This window comes from Megascapheus bottae, chromosome 8 (genome assembly GCF_031878675.1).
Source record: "Megascapheus bottae isolate mThoBot1 chromosome 8, mThoBot2.hap1, whole genome shotgun sequence".
Taxonomy (NCBI): domain Eukaryota; kingdom Metazoa; phylum Chordata; class Mammalia; order Rodentia; family Geomyidae; genus Megascapheus; species Megascapheus bottae.
This window is the reverse complement of record NC_143516.1, coordinates 12,791,113-12,807,696: the sequence shown is the minus strand read 5'-3', so window position 1 is coordinate 12,807,696 and position 16,584 is coordinate 12,791,113. Positions and strand designations below refer to the sequence as shown.

General features: G+C 33.6%; 1 protein-coding gene across 5 annotated transcripts in view; it reads left to right on the top strand.

Moving 5' to 3' along the window:
* The window catches only part of Stxbp5 (syntaxin binding protein 5), a 95,647-nt gene that overhangs the window by 62,669 nt on the left and 16,394 nt on the right, over positions 1–16,584 (top strand). Inside the window, exons 18-21 of one of the 5 annotated variants that reach the window (XM_090337990.1) lie at positions 1,301–1,452; positions 6,908–6,970; positions 11,558–11,617; positions 11,715–11,762. In XM_090337990.1, the coding sequence (XP_090194116.1) occupies positions 1,301–1,452; positions 6,908–6,970; positions 11,558–11,617; positions 11,715–11,762 (323 nt within the window). Of the gene's footprint in view, positions 1–1,300; positions 1,453–6,904; positions 6,971–11,557; positions 11,618–11,714; positions 11,763–16,584 lie in introns of all 5 variants that reach the window. The other 4 variants (XM_090337989.1, XM_090337991.1, XM_090337993.1 and 1 more) reach the window with 4 other exon arrangements.

Below are 16,584 nucleotides of genomic sequence, written 5' to 3'. Positions count from 1 at the left end.
GCTTATTCCAGAAATCAACACTGCAGTCTTTGGTACTAACATACTGTCACTGATAGCAGGTGTTGGTCCCTTTTATTCTCCAAGGTGTAACCTTAGAGACTCCTCTATCTTTTTCTTGATAGCTGTCTCCACCTGCTCTAATTCCTGCAGTTCATCCCATAGAGAATGTTACAGTTGGAGATAGTCTATTCTGATACCTTTTTTTTTTGTTGTTGTTGTTGGTTGTGGGGCTTGAACTCTAGGCCTGGGCACCATCTCTGAGCTCAAGGTTACCACTCTACCACTTGAGCCACAGTGCCACTTCTAGTTTTCTGGTGGTTAATTGGAGATAAGAGTCTCATAGACTTTCCTGCCCAGGCTGGCTTTAAACTATGATCCTCAGATCTCAGCCTCCTTAGTTCCTAGGATTACAGGCATGAGTCACTTGTACCCATCTCTATTCTGACATCTTTTATCTGCTGCATTACAATATAAGATCACTGGGTCTATAAAAATTTATTTCCCCAAAACAATAAAGAAAACAGAACATGGAAAAGAACCAATAAAAAAAATTTCAGAATGAAACCACGCATTGGTGGCTCACACCTGGAATCCTAATTACTGAGAAGGCTAAGATAGGAAGATCACGGTTTAAAGCCAGCTTGGCAGAAAAGTCCCCAGGAGATTCCTATCTCCAATTAATCTCTCAAGAACTGAAAGTGGAGCTGTGGCTCAAGTGGTAGAGTACTAACCTTGAGCAGAATTTCTCAGGAGCAGTACCCAGGCCTGCCTTAAGTTCAAGCCCCACAACTGGCCAAAAAGCGGAAATAAAAACAACCTTTTTCAAAATGAATTGAAAGCCAACTGATATTTTGATATTTTGAATACTCCAGATGATGATGTCTTCCAAGGTTTATACTTTTTTATTCCTGACAATAGGAATTACAAAACTTCCTCCAGTGTATAATTCCTTATTTTTCTAGTTAGATGGGACTGTCTTCCTCTAAGGTGCTTACAGTGCCTCTAGAACACAAAAATACCTACTTCATTGACTTCTGGGGAGACTCATACCTTTGATCAAGTTACAACTTCTGTGTCAATTTTAATAAATGTGGTATAATTATTTATTGATGTTAGATACTTAATGTGTGCAGATTTAAATAGCTCCATGAGAGACGGATGCAAACTCCATTTCTTTGTCTGTCTTGTTTTCTAAGATATTTCTGAAAGACTTGTCACACTTCTTTCTTTACCCATATGGACAGTATTACATTTTCTGATACCATTTGTGATCAATGTTTTCCTTTTTTTCTGTTTTCAGTGTGGTTTTTGGCAACTGCAATGGCATTGCTATGGTTGACTACCTACAGCAAACAGTCTTACTCAACCTGGGGACTGTCGAGTTATACGGCTCAAATGATCCTTATCGAAGAGAACCTCGGTCTCCACGTAAATCTCGACAACCTTCTGGAGGTAAAAATAAAAAAATATCGGGAGCATTAGGATTTCTATAAATGCTGACTTATTTCTGTCAATGCAAGTGATTCCATTAGATAAGTAGCTCATCTGATGTAGACAATCAAACATCATCTGATACAATTCTTACTTTTGTTTTTTATTACTGATTTTTGTTTCTGTTACAATATTCCAGGGTTTTGTTTAACAAACAAAGAACTTCCAGCCAAGTTATAATGTTAATGACAAAAATATTTGTCTTATTATTATACAACAGTTAATTTCCAAGTTTTGCTCTTTATATTATTTAGTTTCTGGAAGAGTAATAATTTCATTGTCTGAACCATTAAATTCACAGGAATCTAACATTTTTTAATGTGAAAGCAAAAAAGATCATAAATGTGTTAAGTATATGTTACATTCTTAGCTTGATTCCATGTAAGCCCAGGTTCATTTAAAATTCTAGCCATTACTGTGTCTGCTAGATGATGAGTCTTAATTAATGCCTCATAGAACAAATGCGTATAGTTAGACATTTATCCGTTTCTTCTTGCACATTTTTTGTGTCATGATTCATAGTACGTGGCACACAGGGCATATTAATGAGAGCTCTTGCAATAGCTGTCATGTGGCTTCAGTTTTGCCTTTCCACCAAGAATGACGAGAACCCTGTTTGTGACATTTGACTCATTTTTGCAGAATACTATATTGGTTTGGAACACTTAGGGAAAATGGTGTATAGTTTATCAGTCTCTCTAAATTAACATTCTCAGAGCTCAAGGTGTATAGCTTAGTGATAGAATGCTTGCCTAGCATTGATACACAGGAGTTCAAAGAATATAAAAGTTCTTATGTGAAATTTATTTTAGTTAGTCTCAACAATATATTAGATGCTAGTAGTGGTTATTAGCATGTAAAACAAGAAAGAAAAAGAGATACTATAGACCTTTCTGTCTTATTGGATTGACAATTGAAATTTTCTTTTTAAAGTTTGCTTTACATTTTTTTATTTGTGAGTCTGATCATTTGTCATGTGATATCTTTAGCAGAGATTACTATACCAGCATTCTAGTATCTCTGTCTCCTTTGTTTCCTTTCCCTTTCATTGCTTCACTAAGGTATGCTGAATGTGACTTGCATGTGCGGCCTTTCTAGCTTATATTCTGAGTCTGTGAAAAAGCTTCGTTCTTCCTTTTTGAGTAAGTCATTCATGTCTTAGCATGTTTGTTTTTTTGTAAAAATCATTGTTTTCTCTCATTAATTTTAACAGTATATTAACTAAAATATTTTATGTATAAAACACTACACCCATTACTTAAATTCATCTCATAACATGAATGTGAAAATAGCTGTTTGTTTTTTTCTTTCTGTGCTGGTACTAGGGCTTAAACTCATGATCTGGCACTTTGGGTTGGCTTTTTCCTTGGAAGGCTGGCTCTCTACCACTTAAGTCACACCTCCACTTCTGACTTTTTGCTGGTTAATTAGAAATAAAAATCTCAAGAACTTTTCTGGCTTACTAGCTTCAAACAAGGTTGAGATTTGAGCCTCTTAAGTAGCTAGGATTACATTTGTGAGCAACCAGCATCTAGCCGAAAGCAGCTATACAAGTGCTGTGTTTCTATCCAGTTTATTAGTCTTAAAATTAATTGCTTTCTCCTTTATAATTTATGATAGCTAACATGAAATTGTTAATAATTTAATGGCTATGTTATCTAAGGATAGAGACCAGTTTACGAATTTCATGGCATTGTATTGTATTCTTGTGTTGAATACCATAGTACTTTTGCATTACTATTTGCTTCTTTTTGTGTTATTAGATGTTAAATGTAGAACTGCTTGAGTTTTTCTTAATGGTTTAAGCTTTATTAGTTTAAGGTTTATTAGTTTAACCCATTGTTACTGTGCCTTAGCATTTTAACATTTAGGGTTTCTTAAGTAAACATTAAAGACTTAAGGCTGAAAATGGACAAAATTTGCTTGGCATGCCAAGCCCTGCATTTGGTCCCAGCACTGAAAAAGTTTTAAATTATGCTTTAAAATAACGTTAAGAAGGGGATGGGAGAAGAGAAAGTAGCAAAAAAGATAAGGGGTAACAATGTTGAAGAAGTAATGTACTCACTGACTTACAAATGTAACTGTAACCCATCTATACATCATCCTGATAATACAATTTAAATTTAATTAATTTATTTTTTATTTTTGTTTGTCGTGGGGCTTGAACTCGGGCCTGAGCACTATTCTTGGACTTTCTCAGGCTAGAGCTCTACCACTTGAGCCACAGCACCACTTCCAGCTTTTTTTCTTTCTACATATGTGGTACCAAGGAACCGAACTCGGGCCTTTGTGCATGCTAGGCAAGCACTCTACCACTAGGCCAAACTCCTGGCCCTACAATTTAAATTTAAAAAAAAAAACAAAACATTAAGAATATTTGAGCCTTGGGTCTGATGATACTGTTTTTTTTTTTTTTCAGATAAAATTAATTGTAGAATGATTCCTAGTAAAATTCTTCAAATCTTTTTAATTATAAGTCTTAATGGAGAATATTTTTACTGTTTATAGATAATAATGTATTTCTACTATGAATCTAGTGTCACTCATGCATTTATCTTACAGGTACTTACACTTCAGTATTGTGGTTTTATCTTATTACTGTTGAACCAATGGCTAAAATAAGGCCTGTGGTTTTATAATGAAAATTCTAGAGTTACTATTTAGTTGCTACAATTCTTGTTTCTATTGAAAGTGAACTTTGGATTATACAGGTCTTGTTTTGTTGTTTGTTTGCTTTGTTCAGAAAGTGAATGGAAAATAAGAGAAGTTTCTATTCTGCCTATAATTCTGAAACATAAGTAAGATGTTAGAGAGCTTGAAATAAGACTTGTGAGAAAACTGCTTGTCCTTGGAAGTTAACAACTCAAAAAAGGAAATAAGCTACCGAAATATTTATCTAGATTTTCAGAAAGTTTTTCAAAAATCTATGAGTAGAATGCTATGCAAATGAAAATTTTAAATTATAATTGCAATTGTTTTGAAGTCTTCAATGTTTTCAATAAAGTAGAAAAGGAGATATCAATATGACACCCAGAAATATAAGTTAAATTTTTTTGTGTATGTGGTGTAATTATGAGAAATTACAGGCCCTTTAGTAGATATCTGAAACCCTGGAATATGTCTAACCATATATATGCACCCCTTTGATGAAGTTTACTTTAGAAATTAGACACAGAAAGAATACAAAAATAATGATAAAAATTATTATACTATAATAAAAAGTACTATAATAAAAAGTTTGTATGTAGCTTTTCATTTTTGTGAGGGTATGAAATGATCTTAAAAAACTACTAGTGGGGCTGGGAGTTTAGCCTAGTGGTAAAGTGCTTGTCTAGCTTGCACAAAGACCCTAGTTCGATTCCTCGGTACCACATACATAGCAAAGAGCCAGGAATGGTGCTGTGGTTCAAGTGGGTAGTAGAGCTCTTGCCTTGGAAAAGCCCAAGGATAGTGCCCAGGCCCTGAGTTCAAGGCCCAGGACTGGCAAAAAAAAGCAAACAAACTACTAGTGGCTTTTGTTTACATACCAACATCACTACTCTTGTCAATTAATTGTATTATACCTGTTGCTTTCATTTGAATAGATCCATAATGAAACAGCAGTTTTTATATTATGCTGATATAATGGGTAGTGGTGTGTAGGATATTGAGAGGCTTCATCACTTAACTCAGAACGGTGCCTAATTTAAAACTCATTAATTATTTGTTGAATTTTCTCTGTAACATTTTAGATTGGTTGAATGAATATTCAAAACTGTAGAAAGGGCCACCACTGGTACCCTTAAATTTAAAAAGATATCCTAAATGGATAGAGATCAAATATTTTCCCGATCAGTTAATTTGGTATACAAAATAGTCACAATTCTAGGATGAGTTGGTATATATGTACTTTTGTGTCTGTGTGCATATAGAAAATAAAGATGGGGGTAGTGGGAGGAAAGTGGGAGAAAAACATGGGAAGGGATAACAATGTTCAAGAAGTAATGCACACACTACCTGGTGAAAGTAGCTGCAAGCCCTCTGCATATCACCCCAACAATAAATAATTTTTTTAAAGAAAAGAAAGATGATTAACTGATGGCAGCAGAATCACTACTGTGAATTTTGTGAGCAAAATCAATTTTACTGTCATAATCTTGTAACTACATTAGTGGTTTATGACTATTGACGTAGTATTTCCTGGAATTGATAACATATTTTATATTTAAAAATTAGGCAATTCTGAACCAATGTGACAGTAATCTCAGTCCCTAGTTTTCTTTGATGATTGCAGATTGATTAAACCTTGAGTTAGCAAAATACTATCTATGGACCATATCTGGCTCACAGCCTGAATTTTTAAATACAGTCTTATTGAAGCATGCCATTTTAATTTGTTAATGTATATATTGTGTTGTATAACACATGGTTCTGTATGTTGAGTATTGAAAGAAATCAGATTCCTATCTAAAAGAGATGGTAGATGTATCAAAATAGGCTCTTTTGAGAGGTTAATTATACATTCCATAGTAGAGTAGATTCAGAAAGTTATTTGTAAATTTGAAACTATATTTGCTTTGCTGGTCTTAAGTCTATGATACTAGGGAGATACTCTTCTTTGGCTTTGCCTCCTTATGTGAAATGGACACCATCTTTCTCCTTCATCAAGACAGTGTGACTCCTGGGCCAGGGGGTTTGGCCTAGTGGTAGAGTGCTTGCCTAACATGCACAAAAGACCTGGGTTTGATTCCTTGGTACCACATACATAGAAAACAAAAATGCTGGAAGTGGTGCTGTGGCCAAGTGGTAGAGCTCTGGCCTCCAGAAAGCCCAAGGACAGTGTTCTGGCCTTGAGTTCAAGCCACAGGACTGGCAAAAAAAGGAAATGGAAAGACTTGGAAAAAATCATATTAAGTGAAATAAGCCAGACTCAAAGGAACATAGGCTCAATGGTTTCCCTCATTTGTCATGAATAGGTATAAACCTTGGACTCTCCTAGCAGAGGTTTACAGTAGGGAAAAAAACCTAGATACATAAGGCCATATATTATGACGCTAAATGAAAGGACCTTCAGGAAATGGAAACAAGAGCCATATAATGTGTGATTGTTGTTCTTAATGTACTATGTTATTTCTCATCTCTTTTGTTGTCCCTTGATTATCTCATATTGTTACATTATCTTACCTTGTTATCTGGTATATTGTATATGTTTTTTTATTTGAAATAGGATAGTGAAGGGGGAAAACAAGATGAGGGGCTGGGGTGGTGGGAGGGAAATTGAAACAAAAACATGAGAAGAGGTATCAATGTGAAGTAATAGATGTTTTATCTGGTGAATATAATGTAATCTTATTAATCACAATAAAAAAGAAATGCAAATTAAAAAATAAATATGTGGTGTGATTTGACTTTTGTGTTTTCTTGTTGTTTTTAGCAGGTCTATGCGATATTAGTGAAGGGACTGCTGTCCCAGAGGATCGCTGCAAATCTCCAACTTCTGGTAATCTGTTTTTCATTTCACTAATAATTAAGACTTTTATGAAAACGAACATAGATTATCTTTATAGACAGACATGTGAAATAAGTCTTTGAGAAACTTAGGTCACATGTAATCTTAAAATCATAACTTTTTTCCATATTAAATAAAAAGAAACAGCTGGTAATAGCTAAAACTCCATTGATTTTTATCTATTCATACATATAATTGTTTCGTTTCATATTTATGCTGTTACAAGAAGATACATTTTACTTCTGAACATTGAATCACGTGCATTAAGTACCTGCAATCTTTGCACTTGGCATTCGTAGAGTTATCTGGTAGAATTGAATAAAATAAAATGAAAGTTGATGTAATCTGCTTTTTATACTTCTTGAAATGCCATGAAAGATTTCTATTTATTTATTTTTTCTGTATGGTGCTAAGGATCAAGCACCAGGACCTTGCATATGCTAGGAAAGTGCTCTACCATTGTGCTCTACTTAACCCCTAAATTCTGTAAAAATCTAAGAATGGGTATAGTTAGCTTTGGTTTGGGCTTTGATCAAAGTAATTTAGGATGCATTAATAGCTTTATTAAGGTAATTCTTTTTATATTAATGGGTTTTTTAGCATGTATTAATATTTCACAGGAACATGATTTCTAAGAATTTTACAATACCTCAAGATTATTTAAATGGACTGAAATGTTGGTATTTTTAATAAAGTTGAATTAACAGTTTTATTTATATTGGTTAAATTGTTATTACTGCAAATTTTTATCAAGTTTCTACTTGAAAGCTGGTTTGTAACATAAGTAACACTGTTTTTATGTTTTTGTCCTTCAGTGTGTTCCTTTTTTTTCATGTCAGAAAGAATTGTAAGAACAGGACATATTGAGAAGAACTTCCCTTCCCCCTCTTTTTATTTTGCGTTTTGCTAGTTATGTCTATAAAATTTTCTTTTTTTTGCCATCTCTGGGCTTAATCTCAGGCATTGAACATTGTCCTCGGGCTTTCCTCAAGGCTAATGCTCTACCACTTGAGCCACAGCACCACTTCCAGCTTTTCTATGTATGTGGTACTAAAGAATCAAACCCCCGTCTTTGTGCATGCTAGGCAAACACTCTACCACTAGGCCAGTCTCCCACCCCAAGTCTGCGAAATCTTCTGTGATTCTTTTTACAGTTGTTTTTTCCTTATGTTATACAACTGATCAAATGTATCCACATGTTTTCCTATTCTTTAAACTTCATCCTTAAGTTTTTTCTCAATTTCACGAACAAATATAGGCACCAGAACCACATTAGTATCCAATGATAAGTCTTAACCTTAGTAGATCAAATTTTCTCAAACTAGAGAAACTGCCTCTCTCAAAGTAGAGAAACTCAAGCATGCTTTGACATCTTAAAATATATTTTCTTTTTCTGGTCCATGTGAAATTGTTTCTTAGCAGTACTAAGATTCGAATTCACAGAATGGCTTTTACTAGGCATTCTGCCACTGAGCTATATGTCTGTCCTTTTTTTACTCTGGTTATTTTTTGAGATCGGATTTCAATCTTGCAGTGGCAAGGATGGGCCACAATCCACTTGTTTAGACTTCCCACTGTAGCTTGAATGACAAGCACATACCCTGCATCCAGATTTTGGGACAATAGATTTTGTGTTTAAAAACACAAAGTAAAATTTGATTTCGAAAAATAATTGATGAGTCCGGAACTCTTAATTATAGAAACCTATATTTTATTCAATTTAACCTATATTTTATTTAATTTAACCTCAGTAAACTCTGAAAGATTGAAGAATTCTTTGAGAAATTTTTATGTATCAGAAAAGATTCATTTTTAAAGAACTCAATTGTATGTAAATAGTTTCAAATGTCACTCAAGCATAGGTGCTATGAGTATTACAGTGGAATCTAGAGTGAGGTTTGAGCAGGTTTTCTGACGTTTGTCAACCATTGCAAATTCTACAAATGGTCAAAAAAATGAATGAAATGTACTTAAGGCAAATGTAAAAAGCCACAGTTTTTGTTTTTAGTAACATGTATTTTAAGCAAAGGCAAAAATACATAAAAATGGATTAGAACTGTGACTCCATAGTTTTTTGTTGAGGGTAGGACTGGGTCTGGATGCTGTCCTAAGCTATTCAGTTTAAGGCTGTTGCCTACCCCTTGAGCCACAGTGCCACTCCTGGTTTTCTGGTAGTTAATTGGAGATAAGAGTCTCAGAGACTTTTGTGCCCAAGCTGGCTTTGAACTATGATCCTCAGATCTCAGCTTCCTGAGTAGCTAGGATTACAGGTGTGAGCCACCAGTGCCTAGCTGACTCCATAAGTATTAAGAAAATAACATAATTGGCATGTAGTCACATGGCTATTATCAAAATGTTTTATCAAAGTTTTTACTGAAAAATTAATTCATAGAAATGATAAATGTTTAAAGTAGCTTTCACACTGCAGAATCTAGAAGTATAATTTTGATTGGCTACATAATTAATAAGAAAGGAGAAAACAGAAATAATAAATAGAGCTTACCATTTTTTAAGTTCCTTAAAATAAAACAATTATCTCTCTAAAAAGAAGTTAATTCTGCCTACCAGACCTACATGTATTAGCCAATAACAGTGGTGGCCTCCATTTGTCTTCATTTCAAAGAACTCAGAGACCATTTCAGTAATGATGGAATTTGTAATGCATCCATATGTATGTGTATAAGTGTACATTCATATAAAATGTTACAGAAATCTTTTCAGAAATCTGTTAGGTTATTTTAAACTGAAGGACTATATGTACCATGATACAAAGGTTGCCTAATGGAGTTTGTATGTGACTTGAGAAAATAAATAACCTGTGATGTTTTAGACTTAATTATATTAATTTGGTGATTTTATTCAAATGGTTGTGTTGAAAACCATCACATTTTTATAAGCTATCACATAAGTGATGACAAGCAATACTAGAAAATTTTAGTTAGTATAAAAATAAACCAGCTCCTTTGATTGACATTTAAAACCTATATTGCCTATTTTTATTTTGAAAATGAGAAACATTTTTATAATTTTTCATATATATATTATCCTGTTATTCCTCTAATATGAAACTTATTAAATAAAACTGATATCCGCTCTCAATACTTATGTGGTTATTTAGTATGTGTAATTATGGTAATATTTTAAAATGTGCAAAACATATCGTGACAATTTTTAAGTCTTAAGTTTTATTTATATGGAAAAAAATAGCTTACGTATAATCCTTCCTGGACATGTTATAAAGTTCAGTGTTGCTTTTGTAATGTTTTTGATATGAGATTTTTCAAAGAATAATCTTTGTTTTTATGTTTTTATTTTTGTTTTTTGTGCCAGTCCTGGGGCTTTCATTCAGAGCCTCGGGACTGTCCTTGAGCTTTCTCAAAGCTAGTGTTTTACCACTTCAGCCACAGCACCAGCTCTGGCTGTTTCTGTGTATGTGGTACCAAGGAATCAAACCCATGCTAGGCAAGCATTCTACCACTATGCCACATTCCTGCCCCATTAATAATCTTTTTTTGTTTTATTTTTTTCTTGGTGGGTCATAGGGCTTGAAATCGGCCTGGGCCTGGGTGTTTTCCCTGAGCTCTTCAGCCTACTGAAGTAGTGTAGGCTACTACCCTACACTTGAGCTGAGCCCCACTTCTCATTTTCTTGAGATTAATTGGAAATAAGACTCTCAGGTCCTTTTGTGTCTGGGTTGGCTTTGAACCTTGATCCTCAGGTCTCAGCCTCCTGAGTAGTTAGGATTACAGGCCTGAACAGACACCTGGCACGAATAGTCTTTTAAAGCTGAGTGGAAGTGATTGGATTCATTGTTGAGGTTTTTCTTGAACAGAGATTTTCAAGGTATTTGCAGTCAGGATAAATAAAGTATTATTTGGGGAGGGAAAACAGATAAGAGTATGTCAGATTTTTATCTAATTTATTATGCTTCATTACTGTTATAGGAATTGCTTTTAAGCCCAGAAAAGCAGCCTGTAATTAAATTCTAGTCACATTTTCTGCATTTATTTCTAGCTACATTTTGCATTTATTCAGCAAATATTTATAGGATGCCTACATATAAAACACTTCAGTGATCAAAAGGGGATGCAAAAATGGCTTAGTTGTCCTACCATAGTTTTTAGTTCATTAAGTGAAGAAAGGCATATATATGTAATTCAAAATATAGGATGTTAACAGTTATTTTAAAGTATTGCAGAAATTCAGAGGTAGAGAGTAATTCACAGTTAGGAAGATTGTATAAAGTATAATGGAGTATATGCAATTTTATTAAGTCTTTGTAAGTTATATTTTTCTTTGTTATTTTATATATCATATACACTGATTTTTGCCAAACTGTTGTTCCTTAAGGAAAAACTATTAGTTAATATTTGCATATGTTAATGTGTGCCATGCAAGATATTGTGGATCTGTGTAATCAGAATTGTTAGGAACTGTATAATTGGCCTCTCTTTGTGGCCAAATATGTAAGTGCTTACTTTCAAAGTTGCCAGGTCTTTTATTTGTACTTTTTTTGTGACACCTCAATGTTTGTGACTGACTATGTGCCTGTTCCTTCCATTGTCTTCATTTGTGTAGGTTCTTCATCACCACACAATTCAGATGATGAACAAAAAATGAATAATTTTATAGAAAAGGGTATAGTATCTTTGTTTCAAAATATTTTTATTTGTTTAATTTCTTTAGTTTACTTTGAATAGATTTTGACATTTTTATATCAAAATATTATTTTCAGTGAAGACCAAAAGCAGAAAGTTTTCCAAGATGGTAGCCAGTGATATAGGTAGGAAATAGAAATTTCTATTTTGTTTCTAATCCTTGCTATATGCAGTGCTAACCAGCAGCAGAAAATTATCCAGTGGATTGCATCTTGTATATATTAATTTATTGTTCTTATGCTAAGCAATAATCTCTTGGGCTATATTTCTTCTTAACTCATTGGGACAATAATTATTCAAATCAGTTAAATTGGGAATGCAGTTCTTTCTCTTGACTTACAGTGTGTTCTGTTAACTTTTATTTTTTGTTTTATTTTCAAACAAAACAGGGTTCAATTTATGCTATAAATAGCAAAGTTTTATACTCTCAGACTTTGAAGTTATATATTCTTTTTTGTTTTATTTGTATTTTTTCTACCTTTATCCCATAATTCCTCACATTTGGAAGACTCCAAATTTCAAGCAAATAGTTTTCCAAAAGTTTTTATTGACTTTTTTAGTTTATAATTTACACCAGTTTGCATTTAAATGAGATTTTTTTTTACCTTCCCTACATTCTCCAGGAAAAACACTGAGCTCCCTCTAGTTGCTTTTATGAATAGACTTTGGAATTAATTACTCCTCATATTCTAAAAGTAATTGATATTTATGATTCTCAAGTTTAAAGACTGACAAATAAAATATATAATAAAACTTGGAGGACTTGATCAGAAAAGTTTGAATATTTTCCATTTAATGCCTTAAAAAATACTGTTATAAAGAGGATATAATTCATTTTCCACAGGCCCTCTATCACGTATTCATTGATCGCACCTAAAGTAGATCCACTTCCACAGCTAGAAAACATTACCTTTTCTCAGCTCCCAATGTTTAAGAATTTCTAGAATGACAGCCATCTTGTCTGTGTGCTGTAAATTGAACCCTGTGTTGCCATATTCACAGTGGTGGCGGTAGCCCCTCCACACATTTTTTGGACATAAAGTGATTTATTCTTTGGCAAAGGGCTTTTCATTTAAAGAGACTCAATTACTTACCTTTACATATTTGTGTTCTTAAGTGAATCTTCTTATAATGGTTAAATCATTTTAATTATGTACTAGAACCATAACAATACTTTTCAACCAGTTTCCTTCTTGGCACGCTCTATCCAAAGAGTATGCTAAAGGTACTTTTATTGTAACATAATACAGAAAATTAAAACTTTTCTGCATATTTAAGTGAGCAGCTTTAGAATTAAATTACCTAGGAACTTTACTATAAATAAGAGGGACTTAGAATAATTAAATTTGTAAAATAAGTTTCAGCATTTGCTCTTTAGGTTATCTTTATTTAATGCATTAGCCACCTTCTTGTATTAGAGCTGAAGTATTTGAAACACTACTAACAAATTTACTACCTCTGAGGATATTATTGGAAGGATAGTTCTTTAGTAACTTTCTTGATTATTTTTCTATATTAACAGTGAATTTATTATGCCAATGTTTGTAGTTATATTTTTAGAGCCTATTAGTCTTTTCAAAGTTAAGTTAGTGTATATGTGTGTATGTGTAGTAATTTTTAACATATAATTTTGTTTGTGTTAAAATCTTCCTCTTTTATTTTTTGGGTGTATTTGTGCTGATCTTTGTACTTTTGTGATAACGGCTAGTACTGTATCACTTGAGCTACAACTCCATTTAGAGTGTGTGTGTGTGTGTGTGTGTGTGTGTGTGTATCTGTCTGTGTGTCTGTCTGTCTGGTTAATTGGAGATGAGATTCTCATGGACTTTCCTTCCCTGAATGGCTTCCAACTGTAGTCCTCAGATCTCAGCCTCCTGAGTAGATGGAATTACTAGACATGAGCCACTAGTGATCAGCCTCACTATGCTTTTCTGCCTCACTATTTAATCATATGATTCTGTTGCATAGAAGCAGAGCTAATGTCTCAACTTTTTCTTTTTTTAAGTGGAGGTTGCCCTATTTTTGCCTTGTCAAGTACTTTATAAACTGACATAGTTTATTTCTCTATATCCAATTTTGTGATAAGATTTAACATCTAGGGGCCGGGAGTTTGGCCTAGTGTTAGAGTGCTTGCCTAACATGCACAAAAACCCGGGTTTGATTCCTTGGCATCATATACATAGAAAAAAGCAAGAACTGATGCTGTGGCGCAAGTAGTAGAACTTTAGAAAAAAAAACCCAAGGACAGTGCTCAGGCCCTGAGCCCAAGTCCAGGACTAGCCAAAAAAAAAAAAATTAACATTTAATCTACTATTGAAAAACATAAATTGTCAGTGAAACAAAAGAAATCTCATAGATCCCCTGAAGAGACCTCTGTCAGGACTGGTTGGAAAAGAATTTTATTAAGTCAGTGATCTTAACTCCTCTATCACGGCATACTGAGAGAGAAATCTGAACCTAGAGTTACTAGAGGTAGTGCAGAATCTATAGATGTTTATCTCTGTATTTATACAAGAAAGACCCTAAAGGGATGTTCAGCTAATCTTATTTCTGCCTGGTAGAATGTTAAACAATGTTTTAAAACATGTGCATTGTTAAGCTGAGAGTTTGGCCTAGATGTAAAGTGCTTGCCTAGCATGCATGAAGATCGAGGTTCGATTCCTCAGTATCACATACATAGAAAAAGCTGGAAGTGGTACTGTGGTTCAAGTGGCAAAGCTCTAACCTTGAGAAAACCCAAGGACAGTAGCCTGGTCCTGAGTTCAAGGCCCAAGACTGGCAAAAAAAATGTGCACTTTTAAAATTCTTTTTACTAAGAATGAATTCGTTTTTCAAAAACAATTCTTAAAATGTACTTTGAGTTTTATTAATGACATGTCTGATTATTAGCCAGTACCTTGTTTAGTTACTTGAGCCATTACCATAAAATGAAGGAACATTAGATTACTTGAAAGTATAATGACAGCTTATTTGTGTAGTGTTTTATTATCTGTAATAACCCAGCTTATTAATATTAATAAGTAACATTTATTAAATAATTATGAGTCAGGTATTCACCTCAGTCATTTGTTTATATTGTCTTACAGAATCATCTCAACTTTCAGCCCTTATTTGGCAGATTGTTGAGGTCTAGAAAGTTAAGCGATTGGCCTAACATTGCATATCTAATTATTGGTTGAAGTGGATCAAATCTAAAGTTAATGTTTCCAAGCTCATTCTTAACCAATACACTTGATATATTTACATTTTTATCAAGCTAGATACTGAAGCTTGGCCATAAATTTGTTGTGAGCTTAATAAGTGCACACACACACACATACACACACACACCACAGTTTAATAAATTTGTCTTGGTTCCTACCCTGTAATTGTAATCTAGGGCTCCTTGTCACTTAAACCGGGGTCCACAGACCAACAACATCACCATCTGCTTGTCACTTTTGAGAAGTTCCTCTGAGGCCCTAGTGCAGAACAAAGTCAGAATGTACAGGTCAAGAAGATCCTGTCCTGTGATAGGTGTGCACATTCAAGTTTGAGAAGAACAGGTCCCTGTGACTCAGGATAAGTTAAAGCTGAGTTAGAGTTTGAAGAAGTGGCATCCATATCTTCTAGTTCTAGGAAAGCTGTAGAATGTGTCAGGTTGATTTTCTACTTCTGATGCCATTCATATTGTATAGTTACTACAAATTAATCTATGTATGTTAGACTTATAAGATTTGACACACAAAAAAAATTGATTTTTTTCCAACTCTTAATATTGCTTAATAGAGGACTGTTTAGAGATATAATTTTGTGTCTAGTTTTAAGTATATTGCTTATCAAATACAATAGCAACCATGTATGTGAAATCAAGCTACCATCAATTTTATCTACTTAAATTTTGTGTTGCATTTTATTTTTTAACAAAATTTTACTAAGTTAATGGAATTGGGGTGATTGATACATAAATTTGACCCATTGTTGTTGTTGAAGAATACTAATTAGGTTAATGAAGCTTGAGGTAACAAGGTGACACACCCTTGTCCCTGATCCCTTCCAATCTGCCTAATACCTCCTTCCTAATGCTGCATTTGTCATTTTTTTAGATGTGGAAGTTATATACTATGACTGGATTTCTCTTTGTTTACATGGCGCCCTTATGGACTAGCAGGGTCTGTGCTTTAAATATCTCCTAACAGTCCAAAATTTAACCAAATATATGCATCCGTATATTAACAAATACCTTTTCAAAATTTCATATCAAGAGCACTATTCTGTTACGCATGCACTACCACTAACATAATAGATATAGTGCAACAGCTGCTAACTTTAAATCACTTACAGATTAAGACAATAACTGATTTTAAGGATGGAAAGTGAATTATAGTAAGTTTACATGTTAGCTCTTAATTTTTCAAGTTCTACATAAAAATACTTGTAGTTTTGTAAGTACCATAATTTTGTGTTAAGCATGACTTGATTTTTCTTTATTTTCACTGTATTATAAATGGAAGTGTGAACTTTTGTCAAGTGATGGTATTGTCAGACATTTCTGTGATGTAATCAAGTAATTTGTAGATGTAGGTTTGCCCTATCTTCTAAAAAGTAACTTTAAAGAACAAGCCCAACAGCTATGAAGGTGACAAGTTGGGAAGATTCTGTTACATACCTGAGCTTGGTCTCATGTCTCTGTTGCCTTATCTGCAGCTTTTCTTTCTCAGTGGCTTTTCTCTGAGAAAAGTCTAGCACTTTCCTGTAAACCTAACCAGTAGCTCAATGTTAACATTAAAAGGCTCCCTTAAGAACTTCAAGACAGAAAGATATTACATAAGTACAACTTTTTGAAAGTTGGAAGTAAGATTTACTTTCCACTCTTAATATTATTAATCATACTTTAGTTCCTGTAGCATTTAGTCTTAGTATAAAAAGTTATTCACTTCTATCTGGAAAATTAGTTGGTATAATAAG